The following is a 22,755-nucleotide window of genomic DNA, read 5'->3' as shown; positions in this document are numbered from 1 at the left end:
TCTTGCCCCTTTTCTCATCCCCACCAGTTATTCCAACTCCTACACCATGGCTGGCACTACTGTTTGCCAGGCCACCCTATGATCCAGCTCATAAAATTAATCCAGACAAAAAATAGCTGCAAGGAAGGGGAGTTGAGGTGTTCTGGGTTTTTTTATCCACTGGCCAGATCAGCTCTCTGACCTGTTTCACTGTGGCCCCACGAAGACTTGTGCTGGCACACCCAAGAAAGAGCTGGTAGGGACGCAGGGAGTAGATAGCTACCTAGCTTTTGGGGAAGTAAAGTAGACGAAATGAGATAGGTCTAAAAAATACCCCCAAAGGTCAGAACTCTTGGGCTATCTATTCTCAATAATAATAACAATAAAAATATCTTCCTGTCTGGTCTAAGGCATTTCTGGCAAGGCAACAGCTGCTATTTAGTGTGTTCCTTACCCACAGGTCCCATTTGGAGTGCTTGCATAATGACTCCTAAAGTAAGGTATCAGTGCACAGGCAACAACCATCCCTCAAAGGCAAACTACTCCCTACAGCTATTCCCTACAGAATGAGAAAAGGAACCAGCAGTTTCAACCCTGTCTTATTACTCATCACAGTTCAAGTAGAGCTTCAAAAACAACACCCCAGAACCACCAGCAAAATGCATATGCATCCCTGGATCCCAACTAAACACCTCTTCTTCCCAGCTCTCCTTCTGCCCAAGCTGAATTTCAGAAGGTTTAGACCATGTATTGCTAAATGTTCCTTAAAACAGCTCTTGTAGCAATTCTGCTCTCTTTTTTGAGGGGGTGGGAAAAGAGAAAAGAACTGAGGAAAGCATTATGCGTTCTTCAGACCATGGTTAACGTGACCTACTGCAGGCAACAGCCTCAATCCAACCAAGAGGCTGGACTAGAGACTTCCAGATGTTTCTTCTATGTGTTTTTGTGATTCTATGTTGTGGTTTCCTTATGAGTCTCTCCTGAAATCAAGTCTTGTTTGGCCTTCCTTTCATAATGGTCTTCACAGATCACTTACACCTTCAAGGTCTCAGCCTTCATTTAGCATCACCTCTCTCTGTTTAGATGCCTTCTTTCACTCTGTTTTCCAAGGATGACATCACACAAAGCCAGATGCACACCATGAACAACCAGGAAAAGCAACAAGCAAAGCCTATCCAGAGCAGGACACCAGTGCAGCCACCATGACCAAAGGAATGTGGTGAACAAGCATTTAGGGCTGGATTCATGAGACAATGTGAATGCTAAGAGGTCTACACAAAGGTATGCTTGAATAACGTTCAACACACCTTGGACCTTTTGGTGGAAGGAGGTGGCATTAATGTACTCAGGCTAAAATGAACATGTCTCCAAGCTGCAACAGGTGCCATTCCCCATCCTGCTTCTTACTGCGTCTGGGAAAAAGTAGAAAAATAAATCAGGGAAATTAGGATGGTTCCTTACTTCCCAGTTATAAAGGGCAGCAGAGGAGAGGATTCCTCCTCTTCAGTTGCATAGGAGCAAGCCACTTTTCTGGTGCCGCAGGGTAGACCTTACATACTTCTCCTACAGGGGGAGGAACAGAGCCTCTCACTTGCCCTCTCTCTGGGCAGGAGTCCCAGACTACAAATAAGATGTTCTATGCAGCAGCTGCACATTTATCCTGCAAGAGGGCTCTGCCCTAGATAATGTCAAGCATCTGCCTATTAACCAGGAAACATCACATAAGAAAATGTCACCAAAAATACATTTGTTCTTCTGCTCCTAAGGAACCCAAAACCACCCCCATGCAATTCAGCATCCCCTGTGCATCCCCTGCTCCTCTAAGCCACCAGGCTAGGGCAGGGCTCACACTCAATGTGACAGGCTTTTGCGCAGTACACTCAGCTAACTCCTCAATGTCCAGGCACATCCTCTTGGCTCAAGTGTGTATAGCCCTGATAATTTTTTTTGGGGGGTGGCAGTGGGGAAGTAAGCACTCAAAAAAAGAGAAGATGGGGGACTTGTGGAGCCCCTGCCATTTGTTTAGCTCAGACACAACTTCAAGCACTGCTGTAATTGTCTAGAAATCAAACAAGTGGTTGATAGCACCAATTAACACCTTCCAGTATAACAATACCTTCATACCATCTCTCCCCATTCTCTCAACAGCTTAACATATTGACACCCTGAATGACTTCCAGACAGCAGACAAACAGTGGTAATACAGAAGGGAGCTAGGAATGAAGGGGTGCACAGTGCCCTAGCATGACAAGAGACAGCACAAAGTACTAGCAGCTATAAAATCTTATATTAGAATAAGAAGTTAGGACTTGAGACAGTCAAGAAGGTGAAACTAGTCTGGAGAAATATCTTTTACTTGGCCTCAAAACACTTTTGTGTACGGTTTCCCAGCTAGAAGCTGAGAAGATGTTTTAGACTGACCTTTCACTAAAGAATACAGTATTTCTGTATGAAGAAAAGCCATAGGAACCAATTAAACCTGGGGAAGATGAAAAAAAAACTTTCAATTTTCTTCAGAATAAATAAGTAATAAAGAAAAATAAGTTATTGTGCTTAAGTTACTTCTTTAACTTCTTGTGTAAATGTAGGTTTGCAAACTTAACCACATGCATTAATCTTGCATTACAGGAGAACCGAAGACTGTTCCGAAAGCACTCCATATTCAGTGTATGGATTGGGTACCACACAGCTGCAGTCAGCTCTAGACAACAAATAGGGAACCTCCCAAAGCAAAAACTTTGGTTTCAGGTGGGACACTGATTTCACTGAGTGCAGCATAAATCCAGACTACATCGACTTGAACCCACTGAACTTGCTCCGAATTTACACCACTGTGACTTGAATACAGACAGGGAGAGGGGCAAAAGCTTCTGTTTTATCCAATATACTGCTTTATTACAGTAATAGGACTGTGGATATGAGATTGCCAGGATTAAAGCAAAGCCACGTTTGTAGATCCACAACATCTATTAGATCAGCAGCCACAACTGGAAAAAGCAAAAAGGTTCTGGATTCAGAGATGGTCCGGGGAGGTTGGGTTGGGGGGGCTGTTGGGTTTTTTTTATCCTTTCCAGAACTTGTGCTACCATTTAATACAATAAAAAAATTATCCTTGCAATAAGAGAAGGCTAATTACCCTTCACGGTGACACTGCCCATCTACCTTAAAGTTCAGCTCGAGAGGTAGCTGCAGCTCGGGCGCATTCCCAACAGGGAGAAGCCTCAGGCTTTGCTCCTCACCGAAGGACGGCTGCTGGGAAAGGAGCAGTAATCCCAAACCGGCTAAGCAGGGCTGCCTTCCACCACCGCCCAAGGGCCTTTGCCTCCAACATTGAAATGCTAATCCGACTTTGTAAACCCATAAACAAAAACAAAGAAGAGGACACAAGAGGTAAAAAGCCTCCCTGAACTCCACCCCCAAGCCGAATCTCCGGCATTCAAGCTCTGTCCTCCGGAGCATGATTTTACCCACAGGAGTGGGTCCCACAAGCTCCCACATCAAAATTGCTCGCAGGCAGCATCTTTATGGTCAGATGCATTTAAATGGCCACTTCCAACCACACACTAGAATACCCTTTGTTTCAGGAATCTCCTCAGAAAGCAGCTTTTTACTGCAACAACGGGCCAGGCACAGACTCGCCAGCCTTACTTATTGCCTTTTTACAATAGGACACCATCAAATATTAATAATACTAAAACCTAACTGGCTTCTGCAGCTGGGCTCAAGCTTGACCCTGCATGTGCTGAAGGCATCTTCCCTGCCTCCCCCAGACCCACACTATTAAGACCTATGCCTGCCCACTGGCTCACAAAATTGGGTTAGCTCCTTCCCAGAGACCCCAGCTAAGAGTCAGATGTGGGTACTACAGCTCTGGGTCTGCCACAGAATAGCGTGGGCTGTGTAGAAAGGACAGCAAGGGTTAGCTGGTGGAGACAACAGGTCCGATGGCTTCCCTTGGAGGGAACTTCCCCTGCCCAGGGAGGTTGTGAATGCTCCATCCCTGGTGGTGTTCCAGGCCAGGTTGGACAGAGCCTTGGGTGATATGGTTTAGTGTGAGGTGTTCCTGCTCATGGCAGGGGGGTTGGAACTTGATGATCTTAAGGTCCTTTCCAACCCTAACTATTCTATGGTTCTATGACGATGACAAATCTCTGGGATCAGTAGGCAATTGCAATCACAAGGCTCACTGCCCCTCCTCTTGGCTTACCCTGTGCTCCTTTCAAACCCTGTCTGCATACCTGCATTTGTAGAGTCAACACTGGGAATCATTTCTCACCAGCAAATGCTCCCTACCAGAGGGAGCACCGAAACCCTCCAATTACCCCAAAGCTACTCTTTTGTTTCCCATCCTCCCAGCTTTCTTTATTCTCCTGGCCTGTTTTTGCAGGCATTTTGGACTGCCCATGACGTGGAAGACAGCTTTTAAAGACAAAGCAGTGGCTCACATATTTATCCCTCTGCTGAGAATCAGCTGACTCCAAGGGCACTGCTGCTACCATTGATCTTGGGGGGAGGACAGATCCAGCAACATGGACTGCAGGGGAGGGGAAAGCTGTTCTGCAGTTCCTCACTGGGGTAGCTGAAGCCAGCCATGGTTAACTCAGGCCAGAAGGTCCAAGGCTTTTCTCTGCCAAGTTTAGTTTTGGATGACAGTGAAATGTGCTTAATTTGACAGTTTCATTTTAACATGTATGGGCAAAGTCTAGAAGGAGACAGTGGCAGCAGCAAGAGAACAGGATTGGATTTTTGTAAGGTTTCCTGTTGCCTCAACCCAAGCGCTCAGTACTAAAAAAGGTACAAAAAATGACAGATGCTGACTCTTCACCCTAGCAATGAAATAACCAAACAGTGTCTTCAACACCGTAACAATACTCTCATATGTTGTAAAAATTAGCCTTTCACTATAAATGTCAAACTCCGTGCCACACCTCCAGCATTACAGAAGCTGAAAGCTTGGGCACAGCATCGCGGCCGGAAAACACAAAGAAACTTTCTGTTTATTACCCTTTTCACATTTTTGTTTTTAAATCTACAATAAAGGAAAGTGATGGCACTGATGTGACTTCTGTTCCTTTCTCAGTCTATAGGATAGACACTTAATCCTGTGAGCATGTCAAAATGCAGTTCCTCAAGCTGCCACTAAAGCAGTAGGGAGAAAGAGGTGGTCAGCAAGTTTGAGTAGCGGAATGCTGTCAAACACATGGAAACAACCTGGATATTTGGGGCTGTGTGCCACTAGGGACAGGGAAAAAGAATGCTTCAAAGGTACACGAGAACATCTGATCTCTGCTTGACTGTGTCTCCTGAAGAGCTGCAAGTGCATCTTTCTTCACTAATACTTTGCTCTTCATTAGGTGATACAAGGCCACCAGCTGGTGCCTGGGCACCAGCTTCCATAAGCCTGAACTGGAGGGTATAATAGCATGCCATCTTCTCCTCTTCAGGTTCCTGTTGAGAAAAGATCACCTTGGCAGCCCAGCACTAGCTACCTCCTGACCATCACCTCCTTCTGCTCACAGTCCCCACACTGGGGAAGCTGCCTTCTCTATTTCACACAAGTGCACCCTAGGCACGCAGGGCAGTGAAGGGTTAATTTAATTAGTTCTGTGTGTGCTCAAAGAATTACAGGCAACTTCATTTAATTATTAAGTAGCCAATCAGGTAATCTCTGTATCTGATTAGCACGCTAATGAAATAATGTCTTCCAGTTCAAAGCTGTCATTCCAATCAGGAGACAGCCCTTCAGCTAGAAGGAAAAGCTGGCCAGGTTTCCATGGGCTCAAGCTTTGGATTTTGGAGAGAAGATGGGAGCAGTGAGTGGAAACCATACTGCCTTCTCTCTTGTTGTCGCTGCCTCTGCACAGAAAAGGACAGATCTTCCTTCCAGACAGGCAAGCACATTGATTCCAGAGATGCTCCCTGATGCTCCAGGCAAGTGTCCTGTGTCACCACCACCTCGTGTCCCTTCTCCCATGCTCCCAGATGCCCAGGAAGACTCCAGGCGACCAGGGCCCAGGGAGAGCCAGGCTGTTAGCATATCGCCTAAGCACTGCCAACTGAGAGATCTGCTAAATATGTGGGGCATGACTGTGCTATGGTCCACATGGGAGAAGAGTCACACAGCAAAGCCATTATAGCACTAAGAGGAAGCCAGAAACCCTCCTCCCTCCCCCACACCATGCTCTGCTCCTGTGTCATATGCAGTTATTTCCAGCCTGGGGAAAAGTGCAAGGCGGCAGCTGTCACACGAGGCAAGGACTTGCCCCTTTTAAACAGGGATTTCAGGACTAAATGACCCATTACAATTAACACAGCTGCAAGAACTGGGACACTTCCACACAGGCAGAGAGGGGCTTTGGGAGTGGGGGAGGAAAGGAGGAAGACAAACAGAGGGTTAGGATCATACTTCCAAGACCTGGCGTGGAGTCTCCCACCCCTCTGCTTTTTAAGTTATAGCTCAGCTGTCCTCTTCCAGCTGCTACCACTTAGCCTAAGCCCAGTGAGACAGCCCAGCCCAAGCCTGCCACACGACCTCCTACATCAGCTCCTTACTGATATGATCATTCCTCAGAAACTCCCTTTCCCAAAGAGCAGTGCCGGCTACTCCACTTTTGCATAGATGCTAACCTTAAATTAGTTAGCCCACATTTATCAGAGGAGCTGCAGCAGGATGTGGTTCAGCACAACCAAACCATCCCAGCGTTTATCCGAGGAGCCCAGCAGATGTTGCTGTCCCAGCTCAAGCCTGTGCTGCTGCATCTGTACTTCTGTGCATCCTCTACTGCCGGTTTAAATGCTAACTCAGCTCCAATAGCCACAGCTGACAGCATGCCTTTGCATTTCGAAGCGTTAGATCACCTTCCCGGTGGGTGATGCTTCCACTCTCCCAGCACATTTCTCAGGAAAAGCCTCCAAGATGCTCACACCAAGCAGCACTAGTTTTGTTCCAGCCACCAAGCTGAAAACAAATACAGAGAGGATCCCAAGAGGAAGCAGGAAAATTGCGAGCAACCCCCAGGCAGCCAGCTGCCTTTCTATGAGAATGTTTTAAGTCTTGATGTTTTTTGTTGACCCTTTTCTTCCCTGATCATATCCCATGAACAAGAAACAGCACTGCTGAGAGGGACGGTGTATCTCCCTCCCTTCTCTCTGCTGACTACAGCCATTCCAAGTGAAGGAAACCGGTTAGATCAAGAAATTCAGGCTTGGACAGCACAATGAAGCATCCACTAATAATCAATCCCTTCACAGCAGCTTTCCTGCCAACTGGCTACGGACTAGGCAATGATTATAAATTGTAATTACTCCTCCAAGGAAAAACAACACAACATCATATGGCGGTCTGTGTTCAACCTCTAATTCTGAAGCCAGTCCCACTTACAAAAAAGTCTTTCTAATGGCCTGTCCCAGAAACCTCAGCCCTGAAATCCAAAGCTGGGTTCATCCCGTTGTGTGTTTCACCAGTCACAAAAACACCCAAAAAGTGATAAAACTTGTGTCATTAAAGTTAGCTGAAAACACTCAAACTGCCAAGGGGGCGAGTTGCCTACAAAGGTACATTGTCACCTCCATGTTTCTGGCATCTTACTGCCAGGGGAAGCTCGCAGAGGACAACCTGCCACAGCAGAGCTGCCCAAACACTTACTAACCAGCACACAGATGCAATTCGAGCCTGACTTAAGCTCAAGCAACTGAAGCAGCAACCTGGGGACCCACATTCCTTGACAGCCCTGCACATTCCAGTCCCCTTATCCCCCAGCCCTGAAACCAGGTCAGGGAGGCACTGCATGACCTGATCTCCACCTCTGATAGCACCAAGCCTTGTCCCATCCCACCCTTGTCACATCCCACCCTTGTCACAATCAGGCCACATGCGACACCTCCCCCCCATGCCAAGACACACAGACCAAGGATACAGATACCCATCCATGCATGCGAGGGGACTCCCTTCTCAATGCCACGGCTATTTGTGGATCAGCCATCATCCAAAACTTCCCAAAATGAGAAAGCCCAGGCATTTGGTAGGTCAGGCGCTTACTACAGCGAGTAGTTTGTTTAGCCGAGGGACTCGTAACACCCTCCCAAATTACACATTGCCCTTTACGGGATGCCACAGCAGCTGGAATCAGCTCCCTTCTCACATTCCTTAATAAGCACTTCCATCGGATAGCAGGGTGGATGCAGGGCATCAGCTGCAGTTAATCATAACCGAGAGCTGGGCTCCCTTTCCTCATGCTCGTGGCACTATCTACAGTCTAAGAATATCCAGCACCACCCACCCTGCTGGGGCAGGGGGAGTCAAGTGGTCCGAGCTCACAGGCATTACAGGTCTCCCTGTTACAGGAGACTTTCACTCTGCCTCCCCCAAGCAGCAGCCTTCAGCGGGGCCCCTCGATAGCTGGTTGAGATCCTACAGATCATGGAAAGATAATCCATTGCACTACTAATGCAGTACTGCAGCTGTCCATGGAGAAAATCCCCTTTCAACCCAAAAAAAAAACCCCTCAAGCCCTTTGATCCTCTCCAACACACAATTATCTTAAGGGCAAAATAGTCTTCTGTGCCTCGGCACCTTGTATCAGGCTGAAAGAAAGGAAATCGAGACTGCTATTCCCTGTTTATTCTACATGGCTGCCCTGTCCAACCAGGCAAGCTGCTCCAGCCTCTTCAGCACAGGCAAGCAAATCCTGATGGATAGATACCTGCATTGTTGGGTGACCAGAGCCTAAGGGAAACTTTTGTGTGGAAATGGTTTGGGATTTTTTTTAAAAAAGAAAAACCTGAATCTCTAAGAAAGGTGATAAAGTTTTGCACTCTTTTGGGTTTGTACAAGACTGTCAGCTACAGTGAAGTTTAACTGATTTCAACGGCGCGTTCAGGTCTGACTTGGGAAACAACAATTTAAAGGGTCGCCATCAACTCCAGTGTGAACTTTTACCTATCCAGAACATACACAAGAAACTAGCGAGCCTGGATATAGCACCAAAAAGGAACCCCAATCCCTTCTCAGAGGCTGATGAGGGCCTTTCCCCAGGTGCCCCCTCACTGCATGACCTCTTGCTACCTGCATGGTCTCACTCCACCTGCTACCCAGGGCTGCTGTGCAAGAAGCAATTTTCAGCAGAAGTGTCAGCTATAAAAAGCCCTTCCCTTCCCCTTCCCACTGCCTGTGTCCATTCCCGTGTCACCGCTTCAGTCATGCTGGTACATCCCTTTTGTGGGGCTGCGGAGGGAGCCGGCTGGGGGAACCAACCACTCCTGGTTAGACATAGCTCACTTGAAGGAAGAAAGAGTCGCAGTTTTTAATCTGAGTGAGCAGTTTTATTGCCATCCGTGATGGGTGGCAGGAGCTGCCGTGGGAAGGTGGCTTGAGAATTTATGTCCTCGGGTTGGTTGCATCAGACAACGCTTGTGAGTCCACACTAACACCACAAGGAAAATGGCCATATGATGCCAAACTCTCCAGTGGAGAATACAAAAAGGCATGGTAAAAAGGTCAGTTCTCTTGATGCCCTGAAATCCTATTTGTTTTGGAGGCACACACAGCTACACTTTGTATAGGGAGTTTTATAAAATGCATCTAAAAATCCCAACCAAGCACTGTTCCTTGTACACATTTCTCCATCAATCACCCATTAATAAGTTTTGAATTCTTGGCTGACTCAACCAAAAGCAGTAGGAGTGCTGGAGTCTTGGACATGCAGTCTCTATAGACAGTGCTCACAATACTTGGCTCCTGCAACCATCCTAAACATGTTGACATGCCAATGCACACATGTGGCCTGGAAACTGCATGGAACAAGATGTGATCTTTGCAAGAGAGGGATGCAGAAAAAGGGAAGTAAAGAGAAACACTGAGAAAAGCAAGATGTGGAGACATGAAGGGCTACCATTCTCCATGTTCAGACTGGGAATCCTTCTGAAATCAGAACTCACTTTTACTTGCAAGGAAAATGTAGTTTGTATCTGAAAACACACTTCACTTTTACAGAGTGCCTTTAATGTTACTTACTCAGGAGTCATGAAGCAACTCATGTGCTGGACCAATAAGGCCTATGTGAGATCTTAAAATACCAGAGGAATGCACAGAAGGTGTCTTGCTTTCTGTTTTTTTGTTGTTTGTTTGTTTTGGGGGGGCAATTTTTTTCCTTATGTTTCAGCATTTGAACCTTCCCAGCATACCAGAAGAGGGAGCCTTTGGCTCCTCTCCCATGCTCATTTGTTTTATATTAGCAACAATGACAAGCTCTATTAAGAGGCAAGCTCTTTAAGTGAACTCTCACCCTTTGCCTCCTAAAACAAACAAAACACCCAAGCAAGGAAAAAATCCAAACCCCACAACCATCTTTGCCTTGTGTTATGGATGTATAAATATTTTTGCCTCCACACAACTCCCTGCGTACAGTGCTCACCAGAAATGAGAAAGCTAGCTCTACCTTCCAAACCCTTTGGTTGTACAAAGCTCCAGCCCCTTTTGGGCAGGCTTAGCTGGAGAGTAAGAGCCAGAGAAGTAACAGTTTTCCAACAAGGAGGAAAAAGACTCTCCAGAGCAACTTTTACATCACCAGCCCCAGCAACCAGAACTAAGCTAAGGTTAGAGTTTCAGGAGCCACAGCGGATTGACCCGGCAGCTTCAGACCACCAAAAGCATGAGGTCCTGCTTCTGCTACAGGACTAAAACTACCCCAAAAGCCCCACCAGGATCCAGCAAGCAGATAACAGTCAGAAGCCTGAAGAAGGGCCTGAAAGGGAACATGGTCTTCTGGCAGCCTCCAAAATCAAAGCTTTGGGTGTTACTGCTCCCTTGGCAAAGCATGTGCTCTCCCCCTCCCACCAGGCTGAACATGCTAGCTTGAGCACACTGATGTGAAAACCAACAGACTCCCAGCACTATCACCCTGTCACTGAATTGAGCTACACTAATATGAGGAAGAGCTGAACCAGTGTAAGTACATCTAAGATGGACAGCTTGCACTGCCTAAATCAGATCAGTACCAAAACTACATTAAACTGGAGGTCTGACCTGAGGCAGAGGTGGCCCGAGGACCATAATGCCCCTTATGTTTCACATTGTTTAGTATTATTAACTTTATATACTGCCTTCTCCGGCCAGCCCTCAGCAGTCCTACCCTGGATGATAGCAGCTTTACTTTTTCACTGGAAAGCCGATGTTTTAGCTAAGCATTTATATATAAAAGAGATCTCAAGAGTTTTATCAAGAAGTTGAGCCAGCTCTGAAAGGGGTTGCCACATTGGGCTGTGAGGCCACCTCCAAGCAAAGCAAAGATCCTGACTGCCTTCAGCCCAGACTGTTATTCCCCTATCCCCAGTAAAGGTGGATTTAAAAGACCCCCAGAAAAGCAGGGAAATGTGTGCTCTTGCAGCAAGCAAAGCTCAGGAACACCACTTTCCCCCCCATCAGCTGTTTTCTGTTCCTCACACAAAAGGCTGCAAACCCCTCCTAATTGCAGGAGCCCTCCACCTAACAGACCCTGCTCTCTGGGCCCTCCTCCCCAGGAACTGGGGAGAACTGGGGCACAATAGGAAGGAGCCCTGCTAAAGGGAATAGATCTGTTAAATTAACGCATTTTCTGTCAACCAAATCAGCTGCCCCTAGTGCTATTGTTGGTGAAACAATGGAGACCCCAGGAATGGGCACCCATTAAAAGGAACAAGCCTGCTGAAAGGATACACTCTGAGGCACAGCCTTGTGTGTTTAACAGGATTCTCTACTGTAAGGAAGGAGGAATCACTAGGCTGCATTGTTCCCACCACCACAGCAGATGCTGTTGCTTCTGGTAACGGGGGGGGGGGGGGAAATAAGAAAAAAATAATTTCGTATCTACCTACACTGAGGTTTACCGGATAAACTTTTAATTCGGGAACTTTTAACTCCCTGGCTGTTGTCATTTCTGACTATCGCCCTTTTCTTGAGGAGATTTTTGCCTGAAAGAAGTCTATGAAAGCATCCATTGCCATTACAAAAGTTAATTCTTCACCCTTCATGCAGGCACTTAACAGATGCCAGGGGCAGAATGGCACAGCTCTGCCGGCATTATTCCCCAGGAGAGAAAGACTGCAGTTAAGCAGGTCTACATATAAAGCTGCAACACTTTAAAGGTGTTACTTTTAGCTGGTTTGGTCAGAGCAAATTCCAAAAGGAAAGAACTTTTTGAGGCCTAATTTAGATGCACTATGCAGTAGTTTACATCAGCTTCACTGAATCGGTACGGGTTTGTGGTACTTGAGCCTCTGTAAACAAAGCAGGCTGCAAAGTCATATTCAAGCTACTGCACAAAACGTTTTTTTCCTCCAAGCAGGGGAAGATTTGCAGATTATTTTAAGTTGTTTTTTAAGTAAGTTCAGCTTAAATCATTAAACTTGTGGGTGCACAAACACTTCAGCTAACACCAGACATGATTTTCAGAGTCAGCTGCACTAGCAGAAGTAACGGTCTCCAACCCCCATGTACACCATCTAAATCTCCAAAACTCTTATCATGTTCCTTTTTCTTCTGCCTTCAACTGCTACAGTCATTCCGCAACTCCCCTGTCACCTAACTCGGATCCTTTCAAAATGTTGCTGTCAAAATAACCTTCCTTATCCATTGTTCAGACGCCTTTTGGCTTCGTGCAGTCACTTCTTGTTTCTTTTCATAGGCTTAAGATAATGTTTTAACCCACATATCAGCCTCCTGAACTACCTATTCCTTCTTTTCATATCCAATTACACTAGACTCTCATTATATAAAATGTAAACACTTGTTAAAAAGTTTAAGATCTACAGTTGGCAAAGATGTGACTTGCATTTGAAATGAAAACTGATACAATGCTTTCCAATTTGCAGACCACTTGAAACAACAGCTCTGAGAAGTATCTCTCTGCCTCCCCCTCCATTAATCTCAATGAACTCTAGAGCCCAATACTGACATGTAGAGTGTTAATGATTCTATTATGAACAGAATAACTAAGGCAGCAAAAGTTGAAGACCAGCAAAGTAAGAACTGCAGCTTGAACAGACTTGAGGAGAGGAATGGGGTACTGCTGAAGCACCTATACCAAACAGTGGATGGGACAGGTAGAAAAAAAAACAGTAAGAACAGTACTAACCCTCCATTTCATTTGTTTTTTAAACTTGATTTTCAAACAATTTGCAAACAACAAACACCCAGATCATGCCCTCTTCTCTGGTGAAGCTGATGCTGCCTGTGGGAAGCAGAACCACCAGACTGACTGCTGTATAACCCAAATTCACACAGAGATCCAGAAACAGGTCTCTCCACACAATGGGGCTGACACTTTGTCTTTTCAGTATGTCCAAAGTCCATCATTTTTCCATCACTGCTTACTCAATATACAGCACCTCTCCATGCACTGCCAATTACTATACCTTTCCTCAAACAATGAGCTCTTTCTAAAGCCAGGTCCTTTGTACAAGAGTGAAGTTTTAGTGAGCAGATCTGTTGTCTTGCTCATTTCAGGCAGCCAATGACCCCTTCCACTTTAACACTGCCACCACCAACAGGCAAAGGGCAAAAGGGATGAACATCCTATGCCATTTTACTGAAAAAGCATTTAAACCAACTCAGACTTCCCCTCTTATGAGTAGAGCTGAGCTACATGAATTCACTGATATTTTTGTCAGCTTACAGCACCTACTTGTTGCATTGATATTTATTATATTCTAAATTCTTCTGATCAGAAACTATCTGGCCATCTTGGCTATCAAACAACATGTAGACACTGTACATGCTACTGTAATACAGATAATAATGCAGCACCAGACCAGAATAGCTATAGAGGAGTGAAGGCTTAGTGCTGTGCAATTAACCCCATACAAACCACTGACAGAACAGGAAGGTTGTGCTGGTTTGGTGTCATGGATCACAACGGATGAACCTGGATGGCACACAGCAAGGGGCTCCAGAGTAATTTCAGCAGAAACTAACATGACAGGACAGGGGAGGTCGAAGCATGCTCAGCCATCCTGTCCACACTAGGAAAAATTCTAACATACTTAGAGTTCAGCATGTTAAAAAGCTCTTTTTGCCTTTAAAACTGTATTTGGTTTGCACAGATAGAAGAAACACTGTTCTTTACTCTCTCCTTCAGACAGCCACAGCACAGCTCTCCCTCTCTCCACACTCTTCCTCCTCCTGGGAGACCCACGAGAGCAGTAGCAGTTGCTGGTTTTGTAACAACCACATCATAATCCGGACAGAAAGAGCCTGTTCAAGAACCAGCAGGGCAGATACTACCCTATAGGAGGAAAAAGGTGCACAGGAGCAGCAGTGCCCAGCCTGTGGGCAGGAGGAATGTACCTAAAGGTAGAGCCAGAGCCTTAAGTGCTAGAAAGGGGCAAGAGGCAAGGAAAAGCATCTTAAAGCCATAGTGAAGTTAACAGCAGAGGCAATTTGCCCAAAGGCGCTTTTAAAAACCACAGGAAAAGATTTATGTTTTCCCTGTGTAATGTGGCTTTGCCCCCTTTTCCAAATAAACTAAGTTAACAACGTTTTGACTATTTTCAAGCACGTTCTGGAAAGTCACCTCCCCTCGACCTACCCAGGCAGAAGTTCCTAAATGTTTTAGCCCACAGCTCTTGGGAGCACATGCCAAAGAGCTGGGTGGCCGTGCCACACTGGCTTCTGTCCAGTGTTTTCAAGTTGCGCTGAAATACGGTTGAAAACGTTAAATATTCCACTAGTATTTTTGATGCAAGCAATCCCTACAGCTGCCAAAAAGATATTTCAGTTGCAGAGGGGAGGGCACACTGCCAGGAGACACTTTGTCACGAGAGGTGTCCCTTATTACAGTGGAGACTTGAAGAGGGAAACAAATCACTCCTTATCATCACCTGCACTAACTTGACTATGGAAAGCATCCTTTCTGTCCATCAAGGCAATGCCTCCCAAAAAAATGATGGATGTGTCCCATAGAGCCAGACCTCCTCCTGCTGGATTACTGTTAGAGCAGGGAAGGACAAACCCACTCGATGCAGATTTTACAAACCATCAAGTAAGAAACCACAACATCCAAGCCAACACTTTTGAAGTGGTGTGGAAGTTTTACACAGCAGATGGCCTACAAGGCAGCCATTTAAAAGGGGAGGAGGATAAAAAAAGACGAGACCTACCCCAGAAGGCAGAAGCGCTCTGCCATCCTCACAGATGCACGTGAGATCACGGCGTGAAGCCGAACATGTCCCAGAGCACCCGCTCCTGGCCCACTGAACTTTTGACCCGCTGGCAGTAGCTGAACCCCTCCTGAGCCCATCGCCGGGTGATGTTGCGGCAGAGGTTTGAAAAGAGGAGCCCTATGCCTTGTCAGGCGCCTGCATCTGCTGGAGCCAGCATGGGGGCTGGCTGCGCCCACCCCCTCCCCGAACAATGCCCAGGGCCCGGCGTGATGGATGCGTTTCTTTCAGTTTCGGACACCCCTTCCCCATAGTCTCGGGCTACACACTGGTCCAGCAACGAGAAAAACAAAACATCTGCTGCCCAGGTTTCTGACATCCAGCTGCTGATGGCAGCCCTGCATCTGGAAGCTTCACTTTCTTTCAGGCCAATAAGTAGAGGGAGAAATGTTTGCATTTGAAAAGAAAAAAAAAAAAGGAGAGCTCCGTGCTGCTTCTCTGTACTAAAGCCCCAAACTTCTCAAATACCACTAGCAAATCTTGCTCAGCACAGGAAGGATGGGTCCAGATGGCCTATCATTGCAGAGCCTCCCAGCTAGCTATGGGCAGGCCCACCAGAAGAAAAACATATGGGGGGGAGGGAGGGGGGGGAGAGAAAAACAAGTAAATAACTACAGCTTTAAAAAGAAAACACAATACACCAAAACATATTGGAAGATTGGGTTTTCTCTGGTTTGGGAACTACAGAGACTGCAGCAGTGAAACCTTAACCACACTGCCTGCTAAAACCGGAGAGAAGGAGGGAGAGAGCAAGGAGGGGATATTTATTACAAGCAGAAATAAGGTTTGTTTAAAACTTTCACTTATTGTAACAATGTTGTAAGAGTTTTGCACCAGGTTCCCTGCTGGAGATACGTTAGTATCAGAAAAAGAAATAAAAAGCCACCAAACTAGGATTTAACTTGAGAGGTGCTCAGCCCTCCTGCAAAGAAGATATCCTCCCCAAAAGGCAACTGCAGCCAGAGTAAGGCCATCCTTTAGCAATACTGGGCAGAGTCAGATAGACGTTTGCTGTGAAGCTCCAGGGGTCTGGGCATGACCATCTTCCCACTGACACCCTCTGAGATCGGGAGCTCAATTCCTGCTTCCACACATGAGAAAGCAGGTTCACTCAAACCACCTGTTTTACTCTGCAACAAAACGGATCTAGGTACTCACCCTGGGTTACCCATGAGGGGCAGTAACTTCTCACACAGCTTGCACTTTGCCACAAGCACCCATTCCCATGATAACCAAAGGCAAAGCAAGAAAATGTCATTTGTACATGAGCACAGTTTCCATTTTTGATGGCTGGCTAGGGGATTATTTCCTGCCACTAGTTGCCTTGAGTCCCAGTTTCCCATAAGCCCCTAGAAAAGCCACCTCCATTTTATTCAGACACCCCTGAAACTTAAAGTTCATCTTGAATGTAGCCAGTATGGGAACTGGCACTATTAGGTCCAACACCAAGGAAGGAACCTGCCCTATGCAGCTAAATAAAGTACAAACCACAGAGCAGTACTCTTAGAAAAAAAAGGGTAAGATCCATCACTGGCCACCAGTTTCACACCATGAACTGTTTTGTGCAAGCTCTTTGTGCACAGCGTCATTCCCAGATATCCCCAAAACGAGCAGTGAAATGGAAACAACTGAGCCATGCAATGGGTAACAAAATGGTGAGCTTCAAGGAACAGCAAGTTTTGAAACCACCTACAAAGGGCTCCTTCACACCGTGCCAAGGATGGAGATGTACTCCATGTGCCTGAAGACACTGAGATCTGACAGGCACATCTGTTCTCTCACAGCATCCCACTTTTAACCTCGATTCTCACTGTCCCTCGGACCAACACCATCCTTCCAAGACAGTTCCTGCCAAGCCATCCATGTGCACCAAGGTGGTTTTGGGGGGCAACGTTTTCTATGTGCTGCTTCTGTGCTCTGCAACACTCCCAACACCAACCTGCATTCACTCCTCCTCACCCTGGGCATCCCTTCCCCCCTCCCCAAAAAAGCAACTTCATTTGTTCCGGGTGATGTTAACTCCCACCTCCACCCTAAGCCTGCTCCAGGAAGCAAAGGGGAGCCCACATTTACTTCATTTGTGAAGCAAGCCAGATGCTAATTGCCTCCAAAGGTGAAAGGCTAGTGCCTTGGCTCTTTTATCATTGTAAATTCAGGTTCCTTCAAGACTTTGCGCTGCCGGGCCCGGGGAGCCTCCCCCTTTACTGGTTTGGCATCAATAGGAGGGGGAGGGGAGTTCCCTTTCGCAAGAAGTTGCATCATTGCGAGACCTTATCCCCTCTCTAGGTTTCGCACCGCAGAAGGGATTCCCCCTCTTCAGAAATTCACATCCTCCTCGAGGAGTTTTGCTCTTTAAGGCTTCGCGCATCCCGTTGAACTTTTAAGCATCTTTGGAATTCGCGTTCACGGGACAATTACTGCCTTTAAAGAGAGAAAAAAAATAAATACAAACACACGCCGCCACGTTATTCACCCGGGTTTATTGCCAACGCGCTGGCAAGAATAGCTTTTCACAGCAAGCACAAAAGATTTCCTACCAGGACACACTTTGTTTGCAACGTTTGTAGCCGGAGCACAAAATATTTACGGAGCATTAGCCACACGCACGAAAGTAAGAATTAAAATAATAATAATGAAAAAAAATTACACCCCTTACCCCCCAAAAATCCAAAACCCACACGGGAAAAACGGGCACGAAAGTGAGGAAGCCGAGAGTTTGCCCTACGCGGGGAGCACAGGCGGTCGGTCGATCGGTCGGTCGGTGGGGAAGGCACAGCGGAGCCTCCGCGGAGCCGCACAATGCGCAGCGCGGTGCCCTGCGGAGCAGCCCAACACGCCGGGATGAGGGGAACGACTGCACCTCCCGCCGCCCGCCTCGGCGGCGACCCTCCATACACACACACACACCGCATCCACCAGCATCGGCACCAGCCAGGTGGGGACCGACACTCCCCCTTCAACAAAAGGGACCAACTTGAGCGCAGGCTGAGTGGTCTGGGGAAACCTCCCCACCCTCAGCAACAGCCGCGGGGATCCCCAAGGATAGTGGGGGTCACCGGGCCGGGCCCACCTCTCGCCGCCACCATTTTGGGCACGGGGGACCCGCCGCCGGCTCCGTGCCGAGCCCGTCCCCCCCGCCACCTTTGTGCGCGGACACCGGCCCGGAGGAACAATGCGGCCCGGCGGCGGCCGGCCCCGCTCCGCCTGCGGCTGCCCCTCCGGCTCGGGAGCCGGGACTGGGGGGGACTCTGCCCACCGCTGCCGCCGCCGCACCAGGACGGGCGCGCCGAAAGTTTGCGAGCGCGCCCGAGAGGGACCCGGGGAAGTTGCTGCATCTGCCGCAGGCGGAAGGGAGCACCCGCGTTGCATCGCGCCGGGATCCAGCGGCTCACTGGGGCAAAGGAGGGTTGGGGGTGCCGGGGAGCGGCGCGCGGGAGCCGCCGTGCAGCGGGAGCGCAGCGGGGTCGGCGCCGCGGCACGGTAACAGCCCGCGGGCTGGAGCGCGAAGCGACCTTCCGTCGGCTGCCCACCGGGGCGCGCACTGTGCAGGGGAACGGCGTCCTCGGGGCTCTCACCTCGATCTCGAAGTCGGGCAGGCGAAAGGCGGTGCGGAAGAGGGAGCAGAAGTGCGCGATGGCCGGGACTTCCCACCAGGAGCGGAGCTCGTCCAGCGCCACCGCCGCCTCAGGGCCGCCGGTGCCGGCCACGCCGCCGCCGCCGCAGCCGCCGTCCTCCTCCGGGCACATCTCCCGCGGCCGCCGGCCGGCTGCCTGCCTGCCCGCTCGCTGCCTCACTCCGCGGGCGGCTGCGTGCCGCCGCCGCTCGGCGCTGCGGCTCCGCCCGCCCCCCGGCGCCACGCCGCTCAGCGGGCCGCCCCCCGGCGGCCCCGCGCTGCCCCCTCGCTGCCGACCGCGCATGGGGCTGCTCGGCGCCGGCGCGGGGGCGCTAGGGCCGGCGGGGGCGCTGCTGCCGCCGACCGTCGCTGCGCGGGCCCATCCTCCGCCTCCTGCCCGCGCCCTGCAGCGCAACCGCCGCGCCGCCGGGAACAGATGGGCCCGGGGCGGAATGGGGCGGGGGGGGCACAGGGAACGGGGCACCCGGAGGGGCGGGGCGCTGGGAGTGGACAAAAGGCGTGAGGGCGGGGTGGGGGCTGCGCGGCCGTGCACGAGGAGGGGGCGGAGCCGGCGCCCATCACAACAACAGGCCCTCCGCGCCCGCCCTGGCACGCCTACCGGGGCGGGGACACCGGCCGAGGGACGAGGCCGGGCCCTGTCCCGGGCGCTGCACGGGGTGAAGCGGCACCATGGTCTCGTCTGGGCGGTGGGAGGCGGCGGGAAGAGGTGTCCCGGGCTGAGCCCTTCGGGGAGGTCTTAGAGAACGTCCCTACCGAGGGGGGAACCGCCGCCCCCCGCCTGCGGCGTGCCCGTCGCCTCAGGGGTCACCCGCCTCAGCCCTTCACCCCGCCCTAGCCCTTGCCTCAGCCCCGGCGGATCTCCTGCTCCGGTCCAGAACGCTGGGCCTGGCGGTCGGATGCCGGGACACTGCCTCAGCCGCGGTGCTGGGCTGCTCCCCAAGCGTTATGGTGCGGTGGGGAGATGCTGGGGCTGGCTCCTGGGGGAGTCACTGACTCTAGAAGTATTCAAAAGACGTGTAGATGAAGCCCTCAGTGACATGGTTTAGTGGTGGACTTGGCCGTCCTGGGGTAACCGGTGGACCTGATGATCCTGAAGGTCTTTTCCAACCTAGTTGACTAATGCTACAGGGAGGGGGAACACTCCAGGATTTCTGTTCCAACTTTGTGGTTTTGAGCGAGGTAACCCAAGTGGCAATTCTTATTCTCCACATGCTGCTGTGGCTGGCACAAGGAGCCAGACTCCTTCCTCTGCCCTGAGGTGCCTTACTGTCTCACCCCTATACTCAGTACCTCCATTTCTCCTAGTTCTGATATGAAGAGGATAACGCTGCCCTATAGTGAAATCTATTGTGGAAAATCATTCATCAATAGAGAGGTATTACCTCTTCGTGGGGCTGCCTTAGTGAGCCGTAAGAGCTTCAGTGCAACACCAATTGGCTGTAACTTTGCATGCTTTCACTGCACCATTTTGTAACCTCTCAGTTTGCCTCCCTAACCCACCTTCAAAACAGTTGCAAAGTATCACTGTGCACAGCTGTACTAGCTTTGGGTTTTACCTCCAGTGAAACCATTGTAAATATGGAGTTTAACCACAGTTTAGGAATTCCTTCCTTCTGCTTCTTCCTACCTTCATCTGGCTGGGGGCATTTTTATACCAGTCCCACTTTCCTAGCCTTTCCTTTCCTGTATTTGGCTAACTTCTTAATTTTTAACCTCTCCCCTTCACACCTTACATTCACTTGCTGTTTCCAGTGCCATCTCCACATGTCTGAGGGTGATGGACTGCTGTTTGTGCATTCACAGGCTCAGCACGGGACAGCAAAACAGAGATGCCCATTGCTCAGACAATTAGTCCAGAACTGATGGGACTAATCCCACAGCCGGGTGACCACCAGAACAGATGCGAAATGCCTGAGGTGGGATAGGAGGGGGGAGCAGGACCTTCCCTTTCAGAAACAGCCTGAACATCAGCTGGATCCGGCTGAGGGGAAACCACACTGCAGATATCCTGCTCTGTCTCCAGCTTGGAGGCAACAAAGAGGGAAAGGCCAGTGGCATCAGTCAGTGTCATCATATTGCTGCTGAGCTAATGCCAGCTGACACAGAGCAGTCTGATATTTCAGAGTCTGCAACCTCAAGCATGTACTTTTGAGGCTCTCAGGGTTTCCTCTCCCTGCTGCCCTTCCAAATGAACTCATCAACAGAGAATAGGTGAAAGCATAAGCTCTGCGCCGTGCCCTAGGCCGCTGACAAACAGCCTGACCCAGGAAAACTTTGGCTGAGGGTAGGAACAGCTACTTTAGAGAAGAAACAAATCAAGAGACAGCAGTGCTGTTTGGCAGGAATGAACAAGCTCCAATTTCATCGTCCTTTTTCATATTGCAGGATCAAGGGGTACGCAGCAAAACTGGAAGAAAGCAAATTTAAAATGGTGCAAGGAAATATTTGTACCATCTGTAATTAACACATGGCATTTATTACCATGAGGCTTCATAGCAGACAGGAGATTAGCAGGATTCAGAAAAGGATTAGACATTTTTACGGATACTGAAAACATTCATGGTCACATTAGGCAGGATATAAATAAATTTTAGAAGGGATATAAACCATGAGGCTTCAAGGCACAACATCTCCAACTAACTGATGGCAAAGGATTAGGGAGCAACTTCCCTCGTGGGCAGGTTATTCTATAATTGTCCACTACGAGGTTTCTCACACCTTTCTTTGAAGCTTTAAAGAGCAGCAACTGTTGAAGTGAGAAGACTGGATTAGGAGGGCCACTGGGTTGATCGGGTATGACAACTGCTCTGTTCTTTGGGGGGCTGTGAGGGTCATTTGAGAAACGAAGCAGCAAAGAGGATAATATACTAGAGGTAGCGTCTTATTCATTACGCACAGGAACTCACAGCAAATTCCCTTTGCTGTACATTTCAATCCACAGCATAGATTTCCTAGGCCTTCCCCACCAAGGCTTTTGCCAAAATGTGCACTTTTTAATTGGTTTATTGGTTGTCTTTCTAAGCACTGGTATTTACATCTGTTTTCCCCAAAACTCTTTTGACTGTATTGTTCTCAGGAGACCAGTATGTTATACTGAAACCCTGAATCTGTTTCAAGGCATGACAACTCCAAGACCTGATCTTGACCAAGGCAATGTCTGATCTCTCATGTACTATCTGCCTGCATTGGATTAAACTAGCAACTCCAGCTACAATAGGGTAACTGCTGAGGAGAAGAGTACAGGCTAACTGATAGTATTTTGTCAACATACAGGATCACTATAAACCACCAATAGCCCTGCATGAGAAATCTTGGGGTGACAAATCCTCAGACACAGTTTCCTTTGGGCTAGTTACAGAACTCTGCAGTGCTACTTAATGCCTGATGCTTCCATGGAGCAAACTTTCTGTTCCCTGGCCATGTAAGGGGAGTTGCATATCTGTCTCGCACTATCCCAACATTCCTCCCTGAATTCCTGTATGTCCAGCCATAGTTTATCTTACTGCTGCATCTTTGCTTGTTCTTGACACCAGATCAAATAGCTTTGTAGTATCCCTGCTCTCTATCCCACTAAGAATTCTGTGAGCTTTAATGAAGACTCCTAACCTCTCCGTTAGAAGAGCTATGCTCCCAGTTTTGCTTAATGTTTTTGTGAATTAATTTGGCTCCCTCTATCGTCCCCATTATTTCTGTTGGACTGTTTTCTACTGTTCTTTTTATGCAAGGATGCCAGGGGCTGCCCATGATCACTTAAGGTTGCTTCACTTTGCTAGATTCTTACACTGTTCTTAGATCACTTCTTTAGATTTATTAATCAAGAATAAAAATCTCTGCTCTCCCACTGCTGTTCAGTGGCACTTGGTGAATACAACACAGCATTTCCTCTTCTATTTATCTTTGACAAATATCTCTGTTCACAAATCTGTGTGCTTCTCTGCTTCCAAGCCACC

At 48.7% G+C, this 22,755-nt stretch overlaps 1 protein-coding gene across 1 annotated transcript in view; it reads right to left on the bottom strand.

The window, feature by feature from the left end:
* Positions 1-18,919, bottom strand: part of CECR2 (CECR2 histone acetyl-lysine reader) — a 95,698-nt gene extending 76,779 nt beyond the window's left edge. The window contains exon 1 of the mRNA XM_034063353.1: positions 18,747-18,919. Within this exon, the coding sequence (XP_033919244.1) occupies positions 18,747-18,917 (171 nt within the window). The 5' untranslated portion in view covers positions 18,918-18,919. The remainder of the gene's footprint in view (positions 1-18,746) is intronic.
* Positions 18,920-22,755: the final 3,836 nt, after the last annotated feature.

Source organism: Melopsittacus undulatus, chromosome 5, assembly GCF_012275295.1.
Source record: "Melopsittacus undulatus isolate bMelUnd1 chromosome 5, bMelUnd1.mat.Z, whole genome shotgun sequence".
Lineage (NCBI taxonomy): Eukaryota > Metazoa > Chordata > Aves > Psittaciformes > Psittaculidae > Melopsittacus > Melopsittacus undulatus.
The sequence above is the reverse complement of the archived record's forward strand: the minus strand, read 5'-3'. Positions and strand labels throughout refer to the sequence as shown.